General features: G+C 40.5%; 1 protein-coding gene across 3 annotated transcripts in view; it reads left to right on the top strand.

The window, feature by feature from the left end:
- NPRL2 (NPR2 like, GATOR1 complex subunit) overlaps positions 1 to 24,369 on the top strand; it is a 1,906,629-nt gene that overhangs the window by 433,891 nt on the left and 1,448,369 nt on the right. For all 3 annotated transcript variants that reach the window (XM_044078165.1, XM_044078164.1, XM_044078163.1), the window contains exon 5: positions 23,084 to 23,220. In XM_044078165.1, coding sequence (XP_043934100.1) covers positions 23,084 to 23,220 — 137 coding nt within the window. The remainder of the gene's footprint in view (positions 1 to 23,083; positions 23,221 to 24,369) is intronic.

Here is a 24,369-nt window from a genome sequence, read left to right on the forward strand (position 1 = left end):
ATAACTTTCCTGAATATGAAGGCGAGAAATAAGAAAATAGAATGTTTTACCTCAAACAGAACTTATCTGCCCAGCGAGGGAAGAGCACAAGTTGACTGTCGATCCTCAATAGCCTCAGGGGAGTGTACTCCAAACTTGTCTTTTAGTCAGCTCAGTTATTAATAGAAACAAGGATTTCTAGTAGGTAAGGCTAGTTGAATCAAGCTCCATATTGTATACATTTAATATGGCATTAGAAAGTAGCTTCCTTAGATTTTCATGCGGCATTTATGCACCCATTGCTTACGTTTGTAGGGGTGATTTCAGAGCTAGTGGTGTTGAGGCCTTTTGGGCTTCTTTGCTCTTCAGTGGAGCATCTGTGAGGTACAGTTGGTGTAAGTATCACAATAGCATATGTGAATAGCTAGTGTAGCCTTGTTTAAGCAAAATAATAAACTGTCTTAAGTTTCTGTTTATTTTCACAGTTTTGCTGGGCTTCTTTGCATCTGAATGTTTGAGTTAGTAGTTGACAATTTCAGTGTAGTGAATGGTGAACATTGGAGTCTAAAAAATAATTTGCTTGTTTTAAAAATTAATCCTTTAAACAATGGGGGAGTGTAGATGCCTCCTTACGTATGCAGTTGTTAGACCAGCGGTCCCCAACCACCGAGCTATGGATCATTTGGTACCGCACCGCCCAGAAAGTATAAAACTTTTTATGATGGTGCCTGACTATTCAGCAAAAGTGTATATGTGTATGACTGTGTTAATGTTTCTGTCTGCGTGCGTGAGTGAATGCGTGCATGAAAGCAGAATGTGTGTGTGTGAAAGCAGAAGAGACTGTGATGTCTGTATGAGAGTGAACAGTGAGATTGATCCAGCCGTTATTTTACACTTGCTAAGCAGTGCTTTTGCTGTTTAGCAAGTGTAAAATAAAAATAAATGAAACTGAAAAATGTGTGTATGTTTCTGTCTGCTTGTGAGTGAATGTGTGCAAGAAAGCAGAATTGTGTGTGTGTGTGTGTGTGTGTGTGTGTGTGTGTGTGTGTGTGAGAGAGAGAGCGATCCCTGACAGCAGCAGTATCACATAAGAGGTGTGCATACCTCTCAACCTCTCTGCACAAAAGTCTGGACAGAGTCACAAGTAATGGGAGACAAACGACCAAAAATAAGGACAGATTTTAAATATTGCTCTTGTAAACTTAGAAAGTTGCTATAACAACAGGGTTTCCATTAGCATGTATATTATCTGAATAACATGGTCTGAAACTCAAATGCCTGTCATTATTTAATGGCTTCAATCCCGAGTCATTTGCAAGAAAACTATGCATTTTATGAGGATGGGACCAAACATATGAGCAAAAAATCTGGACATTCTGCAGAAATCTGGACAGTTAAAACTGTTGACTCTTACCTCAAGATATCTGGATGAACCTAAAAGAAAGCGGGACAAAGGCTCAAAATAAAAATATATTTTACTTGATTATAAGGATTTGTGTTGGCATACATTTTCTGAAACAGTGGTGCATGTGAGAGAGTGACAGTAAAGAGGTTTGAATACCCCTCGACCTTTCAGCTGAAGAAATCTGGATGTTGTGTCTTTCGGCTTTTTCCCGGTTAGGAGTTGCCACAGCGGAACTCCGGTCTGCTAATGATTGGCAGAAGATTTTTATGTGCCGAGTTGCCAACCCTGACGCACAACCTTCAATGAAGGTACACTCCTTCACGCATGTCTCCACGCAGAAGACGCTTTAGCTGAGAATCGAATGGACAACATCTTGCTGTGAGTCGACAACACTACCGCAGCACCACCACCGCAGTTAATAATAACCCCTAAAATAAAGAGGGAGCAAAGGCTCAAAAATACGAACAGATTTTAATTACTTTTCTTATAAAATGACAAACTTGATAAAACTTGATAAAAGTATTTGTGTTAGTGTACATTTTCTGAAGAAAATAATAGTCTGAAACTCAAAAGTACATGTATGCCATTATTTAGTAACTTCGTAGCCAATGACTGTCAGCAAACCAAACGTTTTAGGAGTAAGGGACCCAAAAATAAAGTAAGTGCCTGGATTTTTATTTTTTTTAAGTGTTATATTTTGGATGTAAAATGCTTCCCCCAACACCATTACCATATACTACAGCAAGTCTGAAACATTAGTCAGAGGAACTATTTCACATGAAAAATATATAAAAAAATAGTACTTAAAAAATAAATAAGCGCAACACAACAATTTTACAGAGAGCACTTTCTCCAGTGTAAGCTCAATAATGCCCTCTGGGTGTGTGTTAATGTGTAATTAACACCCTTCCAGGGGTGAAGAGGAGGCCCTCCACAACCCCGGCGAGGCATTAATTACACATTAACACACACCCTGTCGGGCATTATTGCTTGCTTATTATGCACGCGCAATGGCCGGTCCATGTAAAATTGTCTTGCATGAAACCGGTTCGTGGTACAAAAAAGGTTGGAGACCACTGTGCTAGACAATGGAAAGAAGTTGAGGCAACTGAGTGAGTATACCTGTCATGCATAAGTGTGACTCAATATTTCATGCTGAGACCCAGGTTCCCATTTTCATTCCTGATCCTGAGATCTGTACCAAGCAGACAAAAGTAAATGCATTAAAGGTACTTTTTGTTCACAAATACAGTTATGGGTAAAACTCTCACACCTCCTATGCAGACAGCTGCACCTTTGTATCAAATGCACTGCTGCTAATATAACACTGCACACTGAAAGGAGAAATTGTCTTCTTTTTGAACCCCTGTTGATAGGTTTTTCTGCAGAGTGGCCAAAAACCCTAACTGATGTATTGCAACAGTTTCAACTACTGCTGAAACAGGAAAAAAATTGGGGGGACGTAGATTGGGTCAGTTCTTGGGAACTGGTTGAATATGCTGACAAGAAAATACTTTGGATGAGGGGCTTATGTCCCTTGTGTCAATTAAATTGCATACTGCTACTATTCATACTGCTTAACCTACAGACATTGAAAATCTGAACCACGGCACTTGAAAAGTAGGTCCAGCTGACCAAAAGTCTCTGTGTGAAATGAGCATAAATTTGCATATGCAGTGACATAACTATTCTCAGTTCTGCAGGATTCTGGGATGTCACCACTCAGAAACACGTGTTTTAAAAATCTGAGATTGACAAAATGATGCAAACCCGCTACATCTAAATACAAACTGCACCAGCACCCCTTTCTGCTTCAACACTGCAGCCACTGTCTCATCACAAACACTGCTTAAGTTCTTTTTATTTCATGATGCTGTCTTACCTGATTAGTTAACAAAGTGAGAACACTGGAGGTCTACTGTCAGAATTCATCACTCTATCTCGTCTTGCTCACTCCAAGAATATAACATTTTGTCAGCTTTCCCTTTCCTTGGGCTTCCCCCATACATGAGAAGCATATGTGGCACTGTAATGTGTCTTTCATTGATTTGCAATAAAATACAATGCTTGGTGACTAACTTTTCTGCATTTAGTCTGATTCCCTCATAAAACTCGATGAAACATTTTATGCTTTAAGTATACACAATTTCCAGACTTGCTTGAACCTACCTTTAAACAGATCCAAGTTCCCCTGACATACTCTGAATCTGTGCAAAATGAATAATCTTTTCCAAGTTGCAAGCTAACAACCAAGATTGCCTCACATTTAGAGATTATACTAATCAAAACTTGCACACATTTCTGATATGCCACAGAGGCAAGTTTTCAAAGTAATTAAGACCTTGATTTTTAAGTAACTGAGTCAGCTTTCTTCTAGTGACAGTGCAACATTCTGTAAATAACTATTTAACATAAAGTTAGAATGCTGTAGTCTGGACTTCCTCATCTTTGAGGGTCTTGTAACATTCCTGTTTAACACCCTCTTTCCATTGTCAGGCAAGCCTGTTACAGATCCGTGATCACTCTTATATGTCCACAACACAGTCCAGCCTGAGGTTTTAGACTAATTTGTTTGTGTCTTTCGGCTTATCCCGGTTAGGGGTCGCGACAGCGGAACTCTGGTCCACTAATGATTGGTAGTGGATTTTTACATGCCGAGTTACCAGCTCTGCCGCACAACCTTCAATGAAGGCAAACTCATTCACGCATGCCTCCACACAGAAGATGCTCTAGCTGAGAATCGAATGGGACAACGTCTTGCTATGAGGCGACAACGCTACCGCAGCACCACCACTGCATCTGTGTGTCCACACAAGAGCAAAAAACTGCATCAGCAAAAATGAACGGCAAGCAAAATAACTGTGTCATAGTTCTCTTTGGCAATCTGACACTGAGTCATAAGCAGTAACATTCCTGTGCCACTGGAGTATCCTTGCTATGGTACCAGAGGCAGTTTTTTTTTTTACACACTCAGTAATGAGAATGTGATTTACTTCAGTTTTAAATTAATTAAAATATAGTGCTTACTGTTAGTTGCTTAAATAAGAAGCATCATACATGGATGACTAGCAATCTGTTAATAAAATGAGCCAAGTTAGCATATTGCACATGCAACCATTATGAGGCTCTTGTTGCAAATGTCACAAAGGTTTGCGTGGAAGTGCAGCTGCTAATGTAAATTTACAGATCCCTTTTATCTTAGACGCTGAAGGTTTTGAGATAGCCTTTTCCATACAAACAGTTGCCCTGAAAAATCGATATCCCCAACAAACTTGTATATACAAGTATTTTTTGTATTTCTAAAATTCACTTTTGAGTTTTCATTTCTGAAGTTTCCCCTAAAGATTATTGTTTGCTTACATAATAATGTTCATATTTTTCCTTAAAAGGACTATATCTAATGTGAACAGTCTCTCTTGTATATCCATTGTTTTTTTAATTACCATATTGCTGTGTTTGCTGCTCATAATTATTTTTGCATGCTTTTATTATTACATGATTTGTTTGTTTCATTTTTCATATACTAATGACCTTTTGCCTGGTGTCCTTAATGTGTCACTAAATTTTGTTTTTGCTGCATATCTGGGTAATAATTTGAATGAAATCATAGTTTAGTTACTAATATTTAAATTAAAATCTGGGTAATCCCTGAAAATGGGAAGTACAACTCAAGAAGCAATTTAATGGCAAATGACATATTGCTTTGTTTCATCGGAAAGTTGTGAAACATGAAATGTGCTACTTTTTTAAACAGAAATGTATACTAAAGCTTGCATTTGCACTCAGGACTTTATGGTACCTTTTTATTTTGAGAGGAATATTTTGCAGCAAATAGCAACCAGCTTTAGAGGTATATTACAACTATATTTCTTAAAGCTACACGTGATAAACTGGAAGCAAATGATGAGTAAGGAACAAAGGACTAATAGAGAGACAGGTTTCATGGAAATAATTTTGGAAGAATTAGAGGATAGTTTAGGAGTAAAAATACTGCAGGATATGCATAAAGAGACTAATAATATAGCAAACAAAGCCAACAAGAAACTATTCCTTTTCTTAAATAATGGCATATAATGCCTGTTTACTGCCCTTCCGCAGATGTCTGGCATCCAGAAAGCAAGATCTTAAATGAGTTTAACATAGCGAGACAGTTTTAAAATAAACGGACATCTTGCTTATTTTCGCAATGTTAAACTCATTTAACATAGCCAACAGAGATCTTGCTTTCTGCTATGTTAAACCCATTTAACATAGTACTAATGGAAAAAGTCCCAGACCTTTTCCATTAGTATAACCAATCAGCGGGATCATGGTATAATAATAATAAATGACTGGGAACCGATGAAATGGAAAAACGAAACACTACCAAAAGGAGAAGCCAAAGAAGGAAAGAGACAAACAGTATTATGGAGGTGGTGGAGAAGGGCTAAATATTGGCCAGAGATATTAAGAGGTGATATGCCAAAATGCTGTGAAAAGATACAAGAGGAATGTGAACTGCCCAAGAGTTAGAGTTGGAATAAAAGGGAGTGGTAGCTAGGCAGAAGTGAATAAGCCCATAGAAGACAAAAATAGAGTGCCACCTAAGATAATAGGCCAAGTAAATATAAGGTTAGAAGGAGGAATGAGTAAAGGGATAATAACAAGAGCCCCCGATTAATGTAGAAACTCGAGAAAAGAAACACACAGGAAAATGGAGGAGGCATATGAGGAGGAGCTACATATTAAAATTACAGACTTCCACTGGTCCCAAATAGTGCAGTTACTGAGAAATGCAACCAAAGCAAGGAAATTTAAATTTTTTGCACAACTTTTTTATACACTAATTTGGCCAGTGAAGATGTTCCCTGAAACATGTACTGGGAGTGATGCAAATTAAGTGAATGCAAAGAAGATTTAAATAGCCTGTTTGAGGACCTATGGAACTGAGATAGAGCACTGAATATGAACCTATGAAATATGGATAAACAGCTACTTACATTAAGCTATGAGAAAAAGAAACATACAACAAGATAAGCATGACAGAAGATAGAAAGCAAAATGGATCTTATGGAGACAAAAGATGAATAAAGAAGAGGAAAAATACATAGGTTATAGAGAAGTGGGGATAAAAGGGGGACACATTTGTTGAGATGTCTCTTTTATGCAAAGTAAAGAAAAATAAAGGAAGACTGTTCCCAAAGTGGGTGGAGTAGATGGAATGGTAAAGAGTGAGAATATAAGATGGGAGTAATGATGTAACCATATAGTCATTAGCAGGGCTGGCCTTAGGTAAGCTGGTATCTTAGGCAAAAAGGATGTATGGCTCTCCCTAGAACAACCCATCCTTACCTACTCGCACTACTTTTATTCTTTCATTTTTCTCACAGATTGTCTTGCTTTTCATTTTCTGTCTAGCTATGCAGTCATTCATTCATCATGTCCTGTTTAAGCAAGACTGTACTTTAATAATTGTGGAAGAAATCAACTGCATTGAGTGGGGGTCTGGGAGCCTCCCAGAAGCCATAGGGGGGTCTACATGCTGTGAGGTACATTTTGGAGTTTTTAAACAACATTTTTTTCATCCAGGGATAGCATGAACAAAAACCATAATCAAAGTATGAAATTTAGACTTATTTTCTTGTTTTTTTCCTGTATGTTTTCAGCATATCCAAACTAAATAAGATTACACTGTAATAACTGCAATAGAAATAACTATATTAAGCAGATGCATTTTGGGGCTGCTAGTCCCACAGAAGCCATGAAGTTTCTAGATGCACTGAGATGTATTTGAGTTTTTAAGCAATTGTTTTGTCCAGTAATTGACTGACCAAAAACCTTGATTGCGGAAATAAATTCAGTCTTACTTTTCAACTTTGCTTTTTTCTGCATTCTTTGAATTCATACCAACTGACCAAGACTATCCTGTAATAACTAAATTAAGGGGAGTGCTGCAATGCACCCAAAAGCCATGGGGTTATAGATGCTCTGAGGTGCATGTTAGAGCTTTTTTTCCAGTCTTTTGATCCATTAATGGCCTGAACAAAAATCATGCATGTGGAAAAAAAATTCAATCCTACTTTTTATTTCAAGGAAGAAATAAGTTGTATTCAAGTTTTAATGCTCAAAGCTGAACAAACAGCCCTTCACAATAAAATGAGAAGTCAAACCCTTACTAAGATATATATTTATATATATATATATATATATATATATATATATATATATATATATAAAATCTGGGAATAATATGTAATTGTCACTTTATCTGTACCCCCCCCCCCATGGGATTAAAATTAAGGCATAAATACCCACAGTCATAGTTCAGGCTGCTGTTGTCATATTTATATATAGCAAGCCTCCTCATCTCCTACCCCCCAAAAAAGATAGTCACATGATGTGTACCCTTCTAATGTCATACTGACACAAAACTGAAAATAATAAATAGAATATGACATATTTGCTGTCAGAAGCACAAACTGGATGGTTATTTACTCTCCTCGAAAAGACGGACATCTGCAAATACATCAGATGGTTGATTGTGAGGAAAAATAATGATTACGATAGTATTTTCAACTTGTTGCTCTTAGAAGCAATGCAGTGCTCCCATACCAGCTATAGGGACCCTCTGAGCACACCTCTGAAGTTTGTGAAGAAAATTAAAGAATGCTCACACTGTCCGCAGCCCAGCATAACGTATAGTGACCTCTGAGGTTTGGGAGGAATGTTAAAGAAATAATGACATCATCCCCAGCCCTCCACACAAATGCAGAGAGATTTTCTTTGTACACCTATGAGCAGTGCTGGTTTTAGACTAGATGGGGTTCATGGCAGAGGTGGTTACTAAGCTCATGTCACAATCCACTTATACAGCCTTGGTGTGTGTGGGGGCCACCAGCTCCCTGAAATTCTGAAAGTCTGGGTATTCTGTGATGCATTTTCCTTTTATTTTTATTTATTTTTTTGAGAGATGACTGTTCAACCATGCTGTCACTTGCTCAGTTTGTTACTTTATCCGGACAACCTCCAACAAGCAGTTCTAGCCACTTCTACATACACTTCAGGTATTTGATCTTGATGACAAAGGAAGACCGTGTAACATTTTTCATCTTTGTCTCAAACAAACAGTTGCCATACATGTATTACTCAGTGCTTCACATTATCACATTAGTCCTACAAAACTAAAATAATAAACAGCTAGTCATTTTTCTCATCAGAGCAAAACCACAGCAATTACACCTACTGTGTTTGTGCATATCAGGTGTCCAGTTAAGTATCCTTCTTACTTCTCACAAATGCACACTAGTTCAGCTAAACAAGTTAGTGACTATTTAAACTGATCAAATAACAGAGGTAATAGAGAATACTGGTCCATGGTAATGGGTTTGCATGCTGCTTATAATGTTATAGCAGTATTGTAGTTAGACAGCTACAAACTGCGGCCATAACATTGTTAACCTTATCACAGTGGTTTAATAATAGTAGCTTCAAACAATATATATCTGAAGTGCTTACTTTAAAACATTTTTACATTGGTTTAAATTTACTGCACAACCCTGATTCTGCTGTATCGCTCGGAAAAATGGTTGATGTTCTGGTAAAGTACAGAGGATTTTATTCAGCCAGTTATGTCAGACATTAGATTTATTTTTCCCATCATTCAGAAAATGCACATTGATGCAAAACTTGTTCTCTTAACTTAAAGGCGCTGATGTTGCCTCATATTATTTGCCCTGTACCTCATGTTTTTTCTGGTAAATCAGTGAAGATTAATGAGTCAGTAATAACAGGCAGGCATTAATATTTCATAATCTTTAATATTCAGACAATGCATGTTGAAGGGATAACTATTGTTCGACTAACTTTTTGAGTATATCAGAAAATCTTAATGGATGTGTTATACCAGTATTTTTACAGCCATCTGCATCCTTGTTTGCTATTTACACACATTCCAATGTTTTCCGTTATTGTCCAAATGGCAATTTTGTCATTTACTTTCATCCAGCCAACCTAAACCCCAACGCAGCAGTTCTAGCTATGATGATTGATGGCCAAGTCATATTATGTCTCCTCCGCAGTCCACACAAACAATTTGCCAGATATTAAAGTATTCCAGTCTAGGTTTTCCACACAAATCACAAAACCAGATTAATACTGCCACAAATATAAGTTGATCACTGTCAACATCTTTGTAAAAACAATGGCTGTACATATCTCACTGTGTGATTCCAGTCATCTCAACTGTCCACACAAAATGCAAAGTCTGAAATATTTCCCAAAATGTCTGATCACTGCCAGCAGTAAAAATAGTAATAATTCTCTCAACGATGCCACACCATTAACTTCCTCTCTGACCACAATGCTGCAGAATGTCCTTGCCTCTGTCCCACTGACTGCTCTCATGGGTCATACAAATAAAATAAAAAAAAGGCCTGCAGGCACCTTCATGCTTACATTTGAACTTTGTAAGGTCTGTACTCCCATGACCTTGCAATGTTTAAGGTGATGAACGTACTGTAACTTGAATTGAATGTCAAGTTAACTGGAGCAGTCACTCGCTGTGGTTAATTCTCTTTTTCTTCAGACACATTTCTTTATTTTTAAAGTATAGAAACATTGTTCTAAAAATTAAATAAATAAATGGGGAAATAGTGCCCCTACAAGCACGGCATTGTGTGTGTGAGAGGCTAGCTCTGGTTATTGGTAATGGGCTATGTTTGATGTACAAAGGGATAAGACTATAATGTTGAATAAAGGATCGATAACGAATAAAACGGCCACCAGTGAAGAAAAGCCATGGCACCAAGTATGTGGACTGCCAAGACACGTAAAGTTAAAGAGAAGAAATACAATAATTGAGTGTATTGTATTTGAAACAAAAAAAAAAATGCATGTAGAAAGATCACGTTCATTGCCCATGTTAGTCTGATGTCTGTGGAAGACTTTCAAATTACTCATTAGTTCATGATTGTTGTTTGGGAAGCGAGTCTGACTATTCTCCAAAAATTCTACTAACAGAAAAATTGTGTTAGAGCAATTCAGTCTTTTCCAGGAAAGCTGTAACAGTTAGCTTTTAAGATAATATGAAAAGAGTAGAGGACAGTGTTAATGTGTCAAGACATGTTTGCAGTATTAGTATAATATAACATCATTAAGGCTAAATGTAGCAGTCATACAAACAGCCAGTGTTATTAACTGTAGTTTTCAATGATGCAGTGTAATTGGTACAGTAGTACTGAAAAATAACTAATCATAAATGTAATGTAGCCATAATTTACTAACTAGTTGTCTCAGGTTACTAATCTGGTAGTGGTAGTGAAAGAGAATGTCCAAGCAGAACAAGACGATGTAACAATAGTTTTTTAAAGTGGTGGTTAATTTTGTGGTATTGGAATTGTTTAATAAATTAATCTGGACCTTTTTCTCTAATATCAGAAAATAATAGAGACCACCATTAAGATTAATTGCCTAATTAATTGTTTTTCTGCAATGAAAGCATTTTATTCTCCATCTCTAAGCCACAATCCTGTGGTATTTATTTTCTAAGGGTAATGGCCAGGCACATAGACCTCAAGATGCTGTATGTTGAACAGTTGTTCAATTGTTTTAATAGGTGGACATTTCCAGAGCATATATAGATAGTCTGTGCCTACCTGGGCTCACTACCAGAATCTATAATCTGTCATCATCACTTATCTGTTCTTAGTTTTTTTTCCTCATTCTAGTGGAGGAGAGTTGCACTTGTGTTTTTATTGAATAAATGCAAATGCAGTGCTTGGAGTTGTCTCAGAATTATAGTACCTTGGACCATGTCTGTTCCTATTAACTGTTTAATCTATTTTTGGGTTCTTGAATGTCTTTAAATAGTTTGATTGCATAATTCTGTACAATGCAGCCAGTGCATGTTAAGGAGAGCTTCTCTTTCTGGAAGACCCCTATCACTGGTTTCACCCTGGCCTGGAGCAGAATTTCAGTAGGGCTGGAAAAGGGCAACAAAGAAACAAGTAACCTCAGCTGCAAAAGGTCTGTTTGAGATGATATTTCAGCATTGTTCTGGAATATTGGAAAAGTGTCATTGCTCAGAGTAAGCAAATCCTGCCAGCAGACAAAATATTTAGCAGCTAAGCATGATAGTGTGCAGAATGTGAACATCTGAAGCAAAAGCTTTATTCACCTTGCTAGAAAAAAATCTTCTAGAAAAAGGTGCAGAGAAGTCTCTTGGGTCACAAACTTGACATGTGCCATCTACTTTAATTATGTCCTGCTTTGTGCAGGTAACTTCCAGCTCTTGCAGAAACTAGGTGGGTTGCAAATACTTTTTTTTTTACATTTGTAGTTGTTAAACCAGAGCTGTACAAGATCTGGGCCACCTAGCCAATCCTTGACATACCCTTGCTGGAATTGATGGAATCTAGACTGAAGGGTCTCTAACCTTCTTTCAAACACTTTCAGTTTTTAGGTTCTAACTGAATTAATGGGATAGATATGTAATTGGGTTTCTGATATTTTTTGTGAGATTACCTGAGAGTGAAAGAGTAGTGAAGTTCGAGCTGAACTTCTCAGCCAGTAGGTTTGCTTTATCCACAGCTCTAGTATAAGTGGTGTTTACAATCAGCTCATACACTGCTGTGTATTGCCCTTGAGATTGCAGAAATAGCTGAAGAAGGCCTTGTGGTTGTCCTTGTTTTTTTTCTCGAATTTGCCCTTGGTTGTTTTAATTAGGCCCCTGAGTTATTTGTTTAATTTAATTAAATTTCTATTCTAATGGGTGTTGCACTTCTTATTCTTGGCTATAATTTTCTTATTATTATTATAAAGTTTATTTATGTTGTGACTCCACCAGAGTGGTTTTAGGATTTGTCCTGTGCTTGCTTCTTCTGGGTGCAGCTGTATGTTCTTCGCGTTTCACTGTTGCAGTCCTAACATATGGGTTATTCAGCTTCCAGTAGCCCTCAGTCGACTTGAATACCAGAGTACTTGGTATATGACATTGGCTGCTGTCGGTTGTAAACTGATGTCAGAACGTCAGGTATAAAGGGAGGTGGCCGACGCATTTCCTCAGTCTTTCTTGCCGCGGAGCCCAAAGCAGATGCAGTTCGCACTAGTGCCGGTCTGACGTTTACCTTCTTTCTGCATTCCGACTACCAAGGTGAAGATGCCTTCAGATAAGTACCCTGTTGGGGATTCTCTTTTCTTGCTTTAATGAATGTGAGATAAAGTTAATAACTGTCTTGTCTGTGGAAAACAGAGTCCGCACTGTGATTTTCATTCCTATTGTATAACTTGTTTGGGCCTTGAGCACAACGTCCCTAACTGTGATCTCTGTGCTTCTTTCAACCTGCATACCATACGCCGTAGAGCTAAGATTTTATATAAGCATTTCGGAGTCTGGCCTAATTTTGTTGGTATGGAGTCTTCTGGTCTCTCGACTTCGGATATACCTAGGAAATGCGAGGACAAGGACCGCGGCAGGCTTAGGGTTAAAATTGCTGACGACACGCTGGTGAAATTGGGCATCAGCCTAGCGGTAGCTAGTGAGGCACTTTCGCAGCCCCTACAGTCCACAGATTTTCACCTGCAGGCCTCTGCCGACACCTTTACAGAGTCCTCCATGCCGTAGGCTGCTATCTTGTCTTCAGACCCTCCACCTGTCGTCACCTCAGATGGGTCCGGAGTTGCTATGCAGGTATCAGCTTCTGAAGACTCTTCTCTTCGACATGAGATCAGAGTTAGACCGACTACCTTAGCTCAGACTTCTACAGTTGCTAGGTCTCCCGAGTCCCTCCGGATTACTAGCAAACCTTTCAGCCACAAATCTACCAACAAGCGTGGCGTCAGGCTCCTCTCCTGTGCTTCAGTCCCAGGTGGTAAAGATGGCTGGTGATGATCTTACCCTTATTAAGGGCTCTCATCCCCCCCCCCCCTTCCAAGAGGACTAGGGAATTGTCTCCTGATATTTTGTCTGGATCAAATTCTGAGGTTTCCAGTATTTCTGCTGGTGAGAAAGAAATTCTCAACTTTTTTTTCTGGCTTTGAGGATTCTGATGCTGAGGATTCTATCCCCTCTGCCTCCTTTGGGGATACTTTGAATACTCTTAGGATACACTTTAAATGGGAAAGTCAGGATTTCCCTCAGTCTAAGTAGAGGATCCAGGAATTTTTAGAATTGTCACAGCATAAACCTCTGGCTATACCTCCTGTTTTGGAAGTTGTGGATTATGTTTTCATGGAAAATTCTTTAACTCCTAATTCTGTTCCTCCTGCTCTCAGAAATTCTGGTGGGTATTATAGGGTTCCTGATTCTCATCAATTTCTTTTCCAAAAACCCTTCTGCTGATCCTGAGATTATTTCTCAAGGTCACAAGGGTGTTAAGGCTACTATTGCTAAAAACCCTGCACCTTCTGATAAGGAGTCTAGGGCCTTGGACAGATGGGATAAAAAGGCCTATACCTCTGCAACTCTTGCCATTAGATCCGTGAATTGCCTTTTTCACATGCTTAAGTACCAGCAGCATACCTTGGAGGCTATTAAGGCTAAGCTTGGGGATATTCCTTACATGTCAGAGAACAAAGACTTAAAATATTTACTAAATTCTGCCACTCTGGTTAATAAGCATTCTCTTCATTGTGATTTTGACATCTTGGAGGATTCCTGCAGAGCAGCAGCCACTGGTTCCGTTATTAGAAGACATGCTTGGCTTAGGGAGCAACCTCTTTCTGAACCTGTAAAATCTAAATTGCTGGATGTTCCTTTGCACAAAGACAACCTTTTTGGTAAGGCTGAGGAGGTACTGAAAAAGTTGGAGGATAAGGCGAAATCTATGCAAGCTGTAAAAGATTTCCTTCAGGTTCAGCCTCTTCAGTTTAGTAGGCATTATCCTTCCAAGAACTGGTCTTTCACTGATCGTGGTAAGCAGGGTCGCTCTAGGCCTAGGGGTTTCAGATCTTCTAGAGGGCAGGCTTCTGCCCCTCAAAGAACTAAACAATGGCATCCTTCTTCTGCTAAATCGGGGAGTTCTAAGCCAGCTTCCCAATGCAAGCATTCTCAATGACTCCGGCCTTCTTGTGCCTACCTCTGTGGGCCCAAGGTTTCCTTTGGGGGAAGGTTAGCCAGGTTCACAGGGGTTTGGTCAACCATCTTAGACGCCAAATGGGTACTCAACATAGTAAACCAAGGTTACAAGTTTTGTTTTCACACCTTCCCTGTTCTACAAGGCTACCCCCAGACATTCCCAGAACTCTCAGGGGCAGAGCTAGAGAATAAAATTTCTTCTCTACTGACTGAGGGCTATACAGCCAGTTCCTGCAAATCAGGCATGCCTAAGTTTCTAGTCAGGACTTTTTCTGGTACCCAAAAAGGGGGGCACCTGGCATCCTATTCTGGATCTGTCTATTCTAAACACTTCTCTGGTGATTCCCAAATTCAAGATGCTCACTCTTCAACAGTTACTGCCAGTGTTGGACAAGGATTCATGGCTGGTAACTTTGGATCTCAAGGAGGCTTATCTGCACATCCCAATAAGGGAAAGCTGCAGGCAGTTTCTTCGTTTCAGGGCTGGGGAGCAACACTACCAATTCTCTGCACTGCCCTTTGAGTTTTCACAAAGTTCCTGACACCAGCCATTGCTTTCTGCAGGCAGAGGAACATTCAAATTTATCCTTACCTGGAGGACTGTCTCATTCAAGCAAACTCCCCAGAACGGATAAAAAAGGATTTGAACTTTGTGAACAACATTCTCACTTCTCTGGGTTACACTCTCAATGAGAATAAGTCAAAGTTGGTTCCTACAAGGGAGATTGTTTTCCTGGGAGCGAGTCTGAATACAGCCACCCAGATGGTATTCCTCCCTCAAGACAAACAACAAGATCTGTCAGGTTATTTCAAGAACTTGGCAAACGTGACCCAGCTCTCTGCAAGGCAATTCCTTCAAGCACTGGGGTTTTTGGCTTCATGTATCCTGATGATTCCATATGCAAGGCTGCATATGAGAAAACTTCAGTTGGTACCTCAAGAACCTTTGATGTCAACACACACAGGACTTAGACTTGATTCTTCCCCTTATTCCATGTCTTCAAATGGAATTTCTCTGGTGGGCGACAGCCTGTTCTCAGAACAAGGGTCTGCCTTTCCACCCACCACCTGCCAGTCAGATTCTCACCACAGACGCCTCAAATTATGCATGGGGGGCACATCTGGAAGGCAGGGGCATGCAAGAGACATGGAGCACACAACCGATTCATCTGCACATAAGAATTGATGGCAGTGCAGCAGGCCTTGCTGGCCTTCAAGGACCTACTCTTCCCTGGGACTCTTCTGATCAGGACAGACAACACCACAGTCATGTGGTATATCAACAAGCAGTGGGGACTCACTCTTACCCTTTGTGCAGACACAACATGAAACTATGGTCCTTAGCAGCTTCCATGGGCATACATCTCATAGCCCAGTATCTTCCAGGGAGGCTAAACTCCTTGGTGGATCAATTGAGCAGACATGTTCTGGATCTTCACAAGTGGCAACTGAAGAAGATAATTTTCCATCGCATCACTCAGCATTGGGGCACTCCTCAGGTGGATCTTTTCTCCTCTCACACAAGTCATCTCTTTCCAACCTTCTGCACCAGGGAGTTTCACGACAAAGCGTGGAGAGTGGACGCTTTGTCCTTCCCATGAAAACATCTCTCAATTTATGCTTCCCCCCTCTGCCTCTTCTTCCCAGAGTGCTGCTAAAGATAAGGGACGAAAAGCCAAAGGCTATTCTTATAGCACCATATTGGCCCAAGCAGCATTGGTATCCCCCTTCTTCGCAGCCTTTCCCAAGCTCAGCCTTGGCATCTTCCCCTGATACCTGATCTGTTGGTTCAGGAAGGGGGACGTTTCTTCATCCTCATCTTCAAACTCTGTATTTAACTGCCTGGCTAATACTTTAAATCTTTCCCAGCAGGTGGTTGAAGTTATTCATGAGGCCAGGAGGCCTAGCACCAGGAAATCCTACGCAGATAAATGGAAGAGATTTTGCTCCTGGATGCAGGCTAAAGGAGCAGACTCTTCTCAACCTTCTTTTTCCCCTCATTCTTGATTATCTAGCAGGTTTGCTTAATGGTGGTCTTTCCTTTTTCTTCAATTAAGATTCATGCTTCAGCAATTTCTGCTCATTGTTCTTTTGAACAACCAATTTTTTCTCACCCCTTGATATAACAGTTCCTGAGGGGAGCTAGCAATCTCAAACCTCCCAGAAGATCTCCTACTCCTGCTTGGGGTCTTAATTTTGTCCTGGAGAAGATTACTCTTCCTCCCTTTGAACCTGATGCCTCTGCAGACTTAAAGTTCCTTTCATGGAAGACTGCTTTTCTTTTAGCTATTACTTCCACCAGAAGGGTTTCGGAGCTGCAAGCCTTAATGGCAGTAGAACCTTTCATTATTTTTCATACAGACCTGGTTTCTCTGAGAACTAATCCCTCATTTAAGCCTAAGGTAGTTTGCAGTCTGACACTTAACCAGTCTATTCATCTGCCTACATTCTTCAATAACCCCTAGATTAAAGGAAAAATAATTCTGCACACTCTTGATGTGCACAGACAGTTGAGATTTTACTTAAATAGGACTAAACCCTTTCGGAAGTCTCAGCAGTTGTTTGTTAGTTTTGCTCCTGGGGCTCAGGGTAAAGCTATTTCCAAACAAACCATCTCCAAATGGATTGCTTACTGTATTCACTTTTGTTACTTACAGCATAGAATCCCCCCCCCCCCCAGGGTATTAGGACCCATTCTACTAGAGCAGCCTCTACCTCTGCAGCTTTTTTGAGATGTGTGCCTACTAAGGACATTCTAGAAGCAGCCACTTGGTCTTCTGTCTATAGCTTCACAAAGCATTACAACCTATCTTTGTTTTCTAAGTCTAGGGCTGGTTTTGCCTCTGCAAGCCTCTTTAGCAATCCTTAATCTGTGATTCTTCCTCCCCCCTTTTGTTTTCTTCCTGGGCTTTGGGGATCAACCCTTATGTTAGGACTGCAACAGTGAAACATGAAGAACATAGTACAGTTGTGTACACTTACCATATAGATGTTCGAGTGTATTCACTGTTGCAGTCCTGGTTTCCCACCCTCCATTCCTCCCTTTTTTTTAATTTTTTTTTCCTAAGGCACAGACTACTTATGTTATTTTTGAATGGCTTTTTTCCAGGGTGTTTCCTTCCTGGTTTGGCCTTCTTTTCGAGGCTCCTGACAGTTAAGGCAAGAAAAACTGAAGAAATGGCATTGGCCGCCTCCCTTTATACCTGACGTTCTGACATCAGTTTACAACCGACAGCAGCCGATGTCATACACCAAGGACTCTGGTATTCGGGCCGACTGAGGGCTACCGGGAGCCGGATAACCGAGTCTATTCACTGTTGCAGTCCTAACATATGGGTTATGGGTTTGCAGGTGCCCCTACCCACCAGTAAGTCTCCTGATCCTCTCTACCATCATTTGAGAACAAGACCCAGAGATACTTAAACTATACAATTTCTAGTAGCTGTTTCCCCTCACTTGCAGAGAGTAATCCACTCTTTTCAGAGAACCGTGACCTCCAGTTAAAAAGTCCCGATTCCCATCCCATCTACTTCACACTCAGAAGTGCATCACCCTAACACACACTGGAGGTCATAGTCATTTGAGCCAAGGAGAGCAGTAAATCTGTATGCAACAGAACCGCAGCTGTCATGTCCCCAAACTGGATACTTTCCAAACCTCATCAATACTTTGGTACCCCGTCCATGAAAATCATGAACAAGAGGGAAAGACGAGGCGTATGCCTGGCAGGGTCCTATGCCTACCTTGAATGCATTTGAGGGAATATTGAGAATGCGAGGAAAACTCATACCCCACAAATACAGGAATTAAAATAAAGTAATTGTGTATAAAAATGTAATGGTGTTAACGGTAACTATAGTAATTTAAAATGTTCCAATGATAAACTAGCAGTAGTCTGTGCTCAAGTGATATTCAGGCACCAGATGGTAGTACCAAAGTAATCTTATAGGTAATGGACAGTGTGTATTGTAGTAACACTGTTAGGTCTTGAAAAGTTGAGTAAAAGTGGTAAAAGAACAAACATAAGATGAGTGCTTGTTGATGCAGTAGGTCAGATGGATAGTGGGTGGAATGAAATATAGATATATTAAGTACTGCTGTGCTGGTTATTGTGCACTGTGGGTATTAACTGAAGCTTAGATGTGTATTGGGTAAGAAGTAATTTTTGAATTGGTCTTGGGCCAGGTTTAATTAAAATAAATTATCTGTGATATACTTGTGGTGGGCTTAAACATGTGGCCATGCCAAACCATCTTGACTGTATTCCATTCATATACACAGAGAGAAATTGTTTGTAGCAGTGTAGTAACTGAGTGCAGCATAATTTTATACAGTGGGTGGCTATTACCTGACCTGTCAGTTGAATGAACTCTTATTTTGGGCTTGTCACCAATGATTTGCATTTCCTATAGGGAAAGAGATTCTCGGACTTTAATGATGTCTTGATAAGAAAGTCAAAACATATCTGTTTAAAACTTAATTTGAAATATCGGATCTGATGTCAGTTTTTATTCTATCCTCAGCTGTTGGGTTCTGATCCAACTCGGCCATTATTAAAGCTTGTGGTAACCAAAAAAGCTCTTGAGCTTCTCCCTTACCCATAATGCACCAACCCCTAACATACCTGAGATCTCATTTGCCACTTTTCATTAAATAATGTGGTCAGCCTTAGCTCTCGAGTTTCGTCATATAAGTGCTAATTTTCCCCTTAAAATCTCTCTGATACCTTGGGTTTCTCTTGCATACTTTATTCCCTTACCCTCATGCAGTATTGTATATTTGTTTTACCATTGTTGTTAGTTTTTCCCCCTTTTTCCTGTTATACACACTGATGTAGTTCTATTACTATATTATAATTACTCCTTGCTCATCTAGCCCTGTAAAAATGAACTAGCATGTTTTTTACTGTAAAGTATGAGTTCTATTACCATTGTTGGTATTCTTCTGACTTTCTTTTTCTTATCTTTTTTCCTATATATATATATATATATATATATATATATATATATATATATATATATATATTCTTGCATTACTGTTTTTTTTTTTTTTTTTACTTTTGTAGCTAGCATGGCTGAAAAGGGTTCTTCCAGCTTCAAAAAATGTTTCAAGTATGGGCACAAGTTTCCCACACTCTTTGTGTATATTGTTTAAGCCTGCAGCATCTTCAGGAGGATTGCTCCGTTTGCCATAATTTCAATTCCAGGGCTCTGGTGGATAGGAAAAACAAGCTTATATTCAAAGGATTGTTGCCATCATCCTTTGGTGATGCTATTCCTGGGGCTGAATCCCACAAGGTTAAAGCTAAGGAGTCCAAATCTGTTTCTGAAACCTTCATCTTCCTCAACTCTGACTTCTGAGTCTTCTAGGAAGAGATCTAAATTGGATCTGAGAAGATCTCAAACTTCCTGTCCTTCAGATCCAAAGAAAAAGAAACTAGTGGCTCCTACATCCACGGATCCGACTGTCTCAGGTCCCATTGTTCTTCCAAGGACCAGATATTCTCCTTCTCTTGATCCTGTGCTTTCTAGGGTTCCTTCACCTTTTATGGAAAGACGCTTATCAAAGTCTCCTTCCCTTGCCTCATCTCATTTGTCCAGGAATTTGACTAAGGAAGATGTGGATAGAATGATGTGGAAGCTACTCTCACTGCAGATGGGTGTTTTACCGGCTCCTACCACCTGGGGTCAGGAGGCCCGTCCATCTACCACATCACCACTTCATACTCCTTCTCTAAACCCTTCAGTTGCTTCAGAGTCCATGGATCCAAGCCTTCCGGGTCCATCTGGCTTAGATCTGAAGATAACCTTATCTTCAGATCTGAAGCTAACTCTTGAGTGCTCCTGCCCTGACATCTTTGTATCCAGGTGACTCTTGAAGCTGAAGCCTCCTTGTCGGATCTGAGGCATTGGAGTCGAGTTTTTCAGAGCAGTCTCTGCCCCTTGGTGTTTCAGTACTGGATGGCTCAGCTCCGACTTACTCCTCTGGAAGATTGCTTTTGGGGCTGCAGCAGACAGCAGTCCAGAAGATTGCCTTCTCTGCACCGAGGTCTTCCTACTCTCTAGGGTGGTCTGCCTTTAAGGTAGTGAAGAAGGTATTTTCTGCTCTGATAAGATGGACTAACAGATCCAACCCCCCTTGGATCATCAGTCTAGTTCCCTGATGCATCTGTACCTGGAGCCTCATCATTCTAGACCACAGGGACAGCCAGCTTGAGATCCCAGACTACCCAGCAGGGTTTTTTAGTCTCTTCTGACTCTTTCCCAGAGCACTCCTCTGAGAAGTCCCTAGGAAGAGAAAGTGCAAGAGGAGGCACTTGGACTCTCCACAAGAGTCTGTCACTGAGGATAGTGATTTTGACAAGGGGGAAGAGTGCCCACCATCACCTCTGGAAGATGTCTCCTTTGGAGATGTTCATGAGATCCTTAAACAGAGAGGGTGGTTGGACCCCCAGCAATCCTTCACCCGAGGAGTTAGTATTTCTGGAGGCCTTTGGAGCTGGTCGAGCTACCTCCTGGGGTACTCCACCCAATGACAAGGTTATTGATTTGGTCTCTTTTCGCAGTCTTGGAAGGAGCCTGACTCAGTTAAGCCAGTTCCTAAGAGGTCAGATAGGATTCTACCTCACCCTATGGGGATGGAATTTTGGAGTAAGGAGGTGCTCGTGGATGCCATGATCATGGCAGCAGCCACCAGGAAGAAACTTGCTGAGCAAAATTCCTCTGTTCATCCCTCTGACAGGGAGTCTAGGGCGATGGACAGATTTGGGAAGCGTGTCTATGCATCAGCAAACTTTACTTTTAGGTCGCTGAACTATTTGCCATTTTACTAGGTTGCAAAGGGACTTGATCAAAGAATTTTCAAAATCCCTTTCAGGGACCATTTCTGTTGAGACCCAATCATCCATGGTCTGTCAGTTTGCTACCCTTCAGTCAGTCTCAAATTCATCCATGAAGCTTATTCCACATGCAGCTGCAGGCACCTCAGGGGCAGCAGGTTTAGGCATATCCATGAGGAGGCATGCCTGGATGTGCTTGTGTGATTTTGTGGAGCCCTTTAAGTCCTTGTTAGTCCATTCTCCCTTTGACGCCAGTTCATTATTTGGCCCAGATGTAAAGGACACGCTGTCCAGGTGTGAGAAGGATGGAAAGACCCAATCTGTAGTAGGAGTATGTTTTTCTACCCCTCAAAGATCCTTTTCTAGGAATCGACAAGTTGGGTGGAAAATGTATTTCAGAAAGTGTCATGGTCTTTCCCAGGATGCATGTGGAGAAAGTTCACTAGGGGCAGAGGAGGGAACTCTAATGGACAACGATGCCCCTGTGGCAGAGGAGGTCCATAAAACCAGGGATCCAGAGATTTTCTCTAATAGACCCTACCAGTGCTCTTGAAAGGAGGCACAGTTGTCCCATTCTGGAGGCAATTGGGGGTTGACTGTCCCTGCACCACAGAGCCTGGCTAGACATAACAAAAGATACATGGGTGCAGAGGATTACTTCCAGAGGTTAATATAATTCCCTCTTCCCTCCCACCTCCAACTGTACACAAAATTGCAATGCATTCTACAGCAGCAACAACATCAATTTAGCCCAACCATGTGGTAAGTGTGGTAGTGGTACTCTATTTACTAATAAGTTCAATCACCTGGAGACTACTTTTAATTATAATTTTGGAACCTTGGTCCCACGTGGATTAAATCAGGAGGTGGTGTTAAATTTTTGAAGAAATCTCATTGATAATTTGTCCATGTGTGTATGTATATATTTTTACGAGTACATACACATTGAGAATGTTGTTCTATTTTTTTATGTAAACTTGGTTGAATTTTTATGGTGATGTTGCTGCTGTGGAATTCATTGTAATTCTGTGGTTGTAATTTTCCTGCTGCTGAAGTTCTGTGGGAAATATAGTAGTTTTTCATGACTAAGGGATGTGTTTATGTATAATGTGCACTGGTCACTTTAAAAGTGGGATGTATAGTTACATTTTGAAACACAGTTGTTTAATTGTTCAATTGTTTAGTATATTTAAGCTTCAGAATTTGATATTTTGATATCCCTTGAAGGCGAAATGCCAAAGTACCAGGATTAAAGCTGTTTGGTACTCCAGATTTGTGTACACCTTTTGGATTTGTTATGTTTTTGTGTCTTTTCTTTGGTTTTGATAAAGGTCTGGGGTATGTTGGGGGTCGGTGCATTATGGATAAGCGAAGCTTGAGATCTTTTTTGGTTGCCACATGCTTAAGAATGGTCGAGTCAGATCTGAACCCAACAGCTGAGGAGGAATGAAAACTGACAACACAGATGGAATGTTATGGTGAGTACACAACTTCTTTTTCATTTATTTTTGATTATTTATTCAGCGAAAGTCTTGCCAAAGGCTTCACATAATGTTTTTTTTTTTTGTTTATTATATCTTATGAAGCACTGATTTCTACCTTCTGGCATAATTTGATTGCTCAGTTTCCAGTGAAACCTTTGTTCTTTCTATATTGGAAACAGTCTGACAGTTTGTTGTGGTGTGGACTTCCAAGTAAGCAGCATGTCACAGTACCGACAGCTTTGCAAAGATGACCAGTTGAGACTGAAATGCCTTTATTTCAGATTGGACTTGCTTTTTGAATAATGTCTTTGCTCTTTCTGTTGCAGATGAATCCAATACCATACACTTGAAGGTTATTGAACAACGAAAGGACCCACCAGTTGTTCAGGAGTATGAGGTACCTGTCTTTACAGAGTGCAAAGAGGACTTCATGCACTCTCAGTGGGATCTCACCACACAACAGGTTGGTGTGCAAGGCTTTGTTACACAAAATTTTTAAGAGAGTCAATGGATTGCAATCAGAAGTGAGTGATATATCTAAGAAATAAACATTTCTAAACAGCTATGACATCCTTTTGATGGAGCTTTTCTGTATTTAGGGTTGATGTTCATCGTGCATACAGCTGCAGTCATCACACTTGGGTTATCCTGTCGTCAGGCGGGTCCTCGGTCGGCTGAATTCCAAAGTCTAGGTCCGGCGTCGGTTGTCGTCGCTTCTTCCCTGATGTCAGTGCGACAGGGGTATAAAAGAGACAGCCGACGCCATTTTCTTCAATCTTTCTTGCCGCGCAGTGCCCGAAGCAGAAGCAGTTCGCAAGTGCCGGTCGGCCAGCTCCTGAGATTTACGAAAAGTATTTCAGCCGAAGTCTTCTTTAAAGCTAAGTACCTCGTTGGGGAAACTTTTCTTGCCTCAGACCGATGTCAGACAAAGTTAATAATTGCATTTCTTGTGGGAAGCAAATACCACATAAGGATTTTCACTCTTACTGTATACCTTGCTTAGGGCCAGACCACGACGTCTCGGCCTGCCGTTTTTGTGCTAGGTTTAACAAGCGCACCATTAAGTGCTGGGCGGAGTTCGCCCTTCATTATTTTGGCAAAAAATTTAATTATATCATGTCGTCGGATATACCGACGCCAGTTTTAGGCAAAAAACGCAAGCATAAGGACAGACATCCGTGGCCTGCACCGAGTACTGATATCACGCTAAGGCCGACTACCGGTTCTCTGGTTCTCAGCGAGGCGCCTACGCAGCCCCTGACTACTGATGAAACTATTTTACCGGCGACTTCAGTACCCGAGGTCGCAGGTTCCTTGGTCTCCACTGCAGATACCGACGCCACTCTTGGCGGAGAAACGGAAAGTTTAGCGAGGCCTGCAATTTCTGAAGGCGTTTTCAGGCCTACCACCTTCTCTATTAAATCGGTCACTAAATCTAAAGCTCCAATGAAAATTAAAAAACAGAGTCCTCAGACCCCTCTCAAGGCCCCATGCCTAAAAAACAGATGCTTAAAATGGCAGAGGATTTGATTACACTCATCAGGGGCTCTCAACCCCCCTCAGACAAAAGACCCAGGTTGGAGGAAGACTACCCTTCCTCAGACCAGGCTTC

This window comes from Protopterus annectens, chromosome 7.part0, assembly GCF_019279795.1.
Source record: "Protopterus annectens isolate FY-2018-M chromosome 7.part0, PAN1.0, whole genome shotgun sequence".
Taxonomy (NCBI): domain Eukaryota; kingdom Metazoa; phylum Chordata; order Ceratodontiformes; family Protopteridae; genus Protopterus; species Protopterus annectens.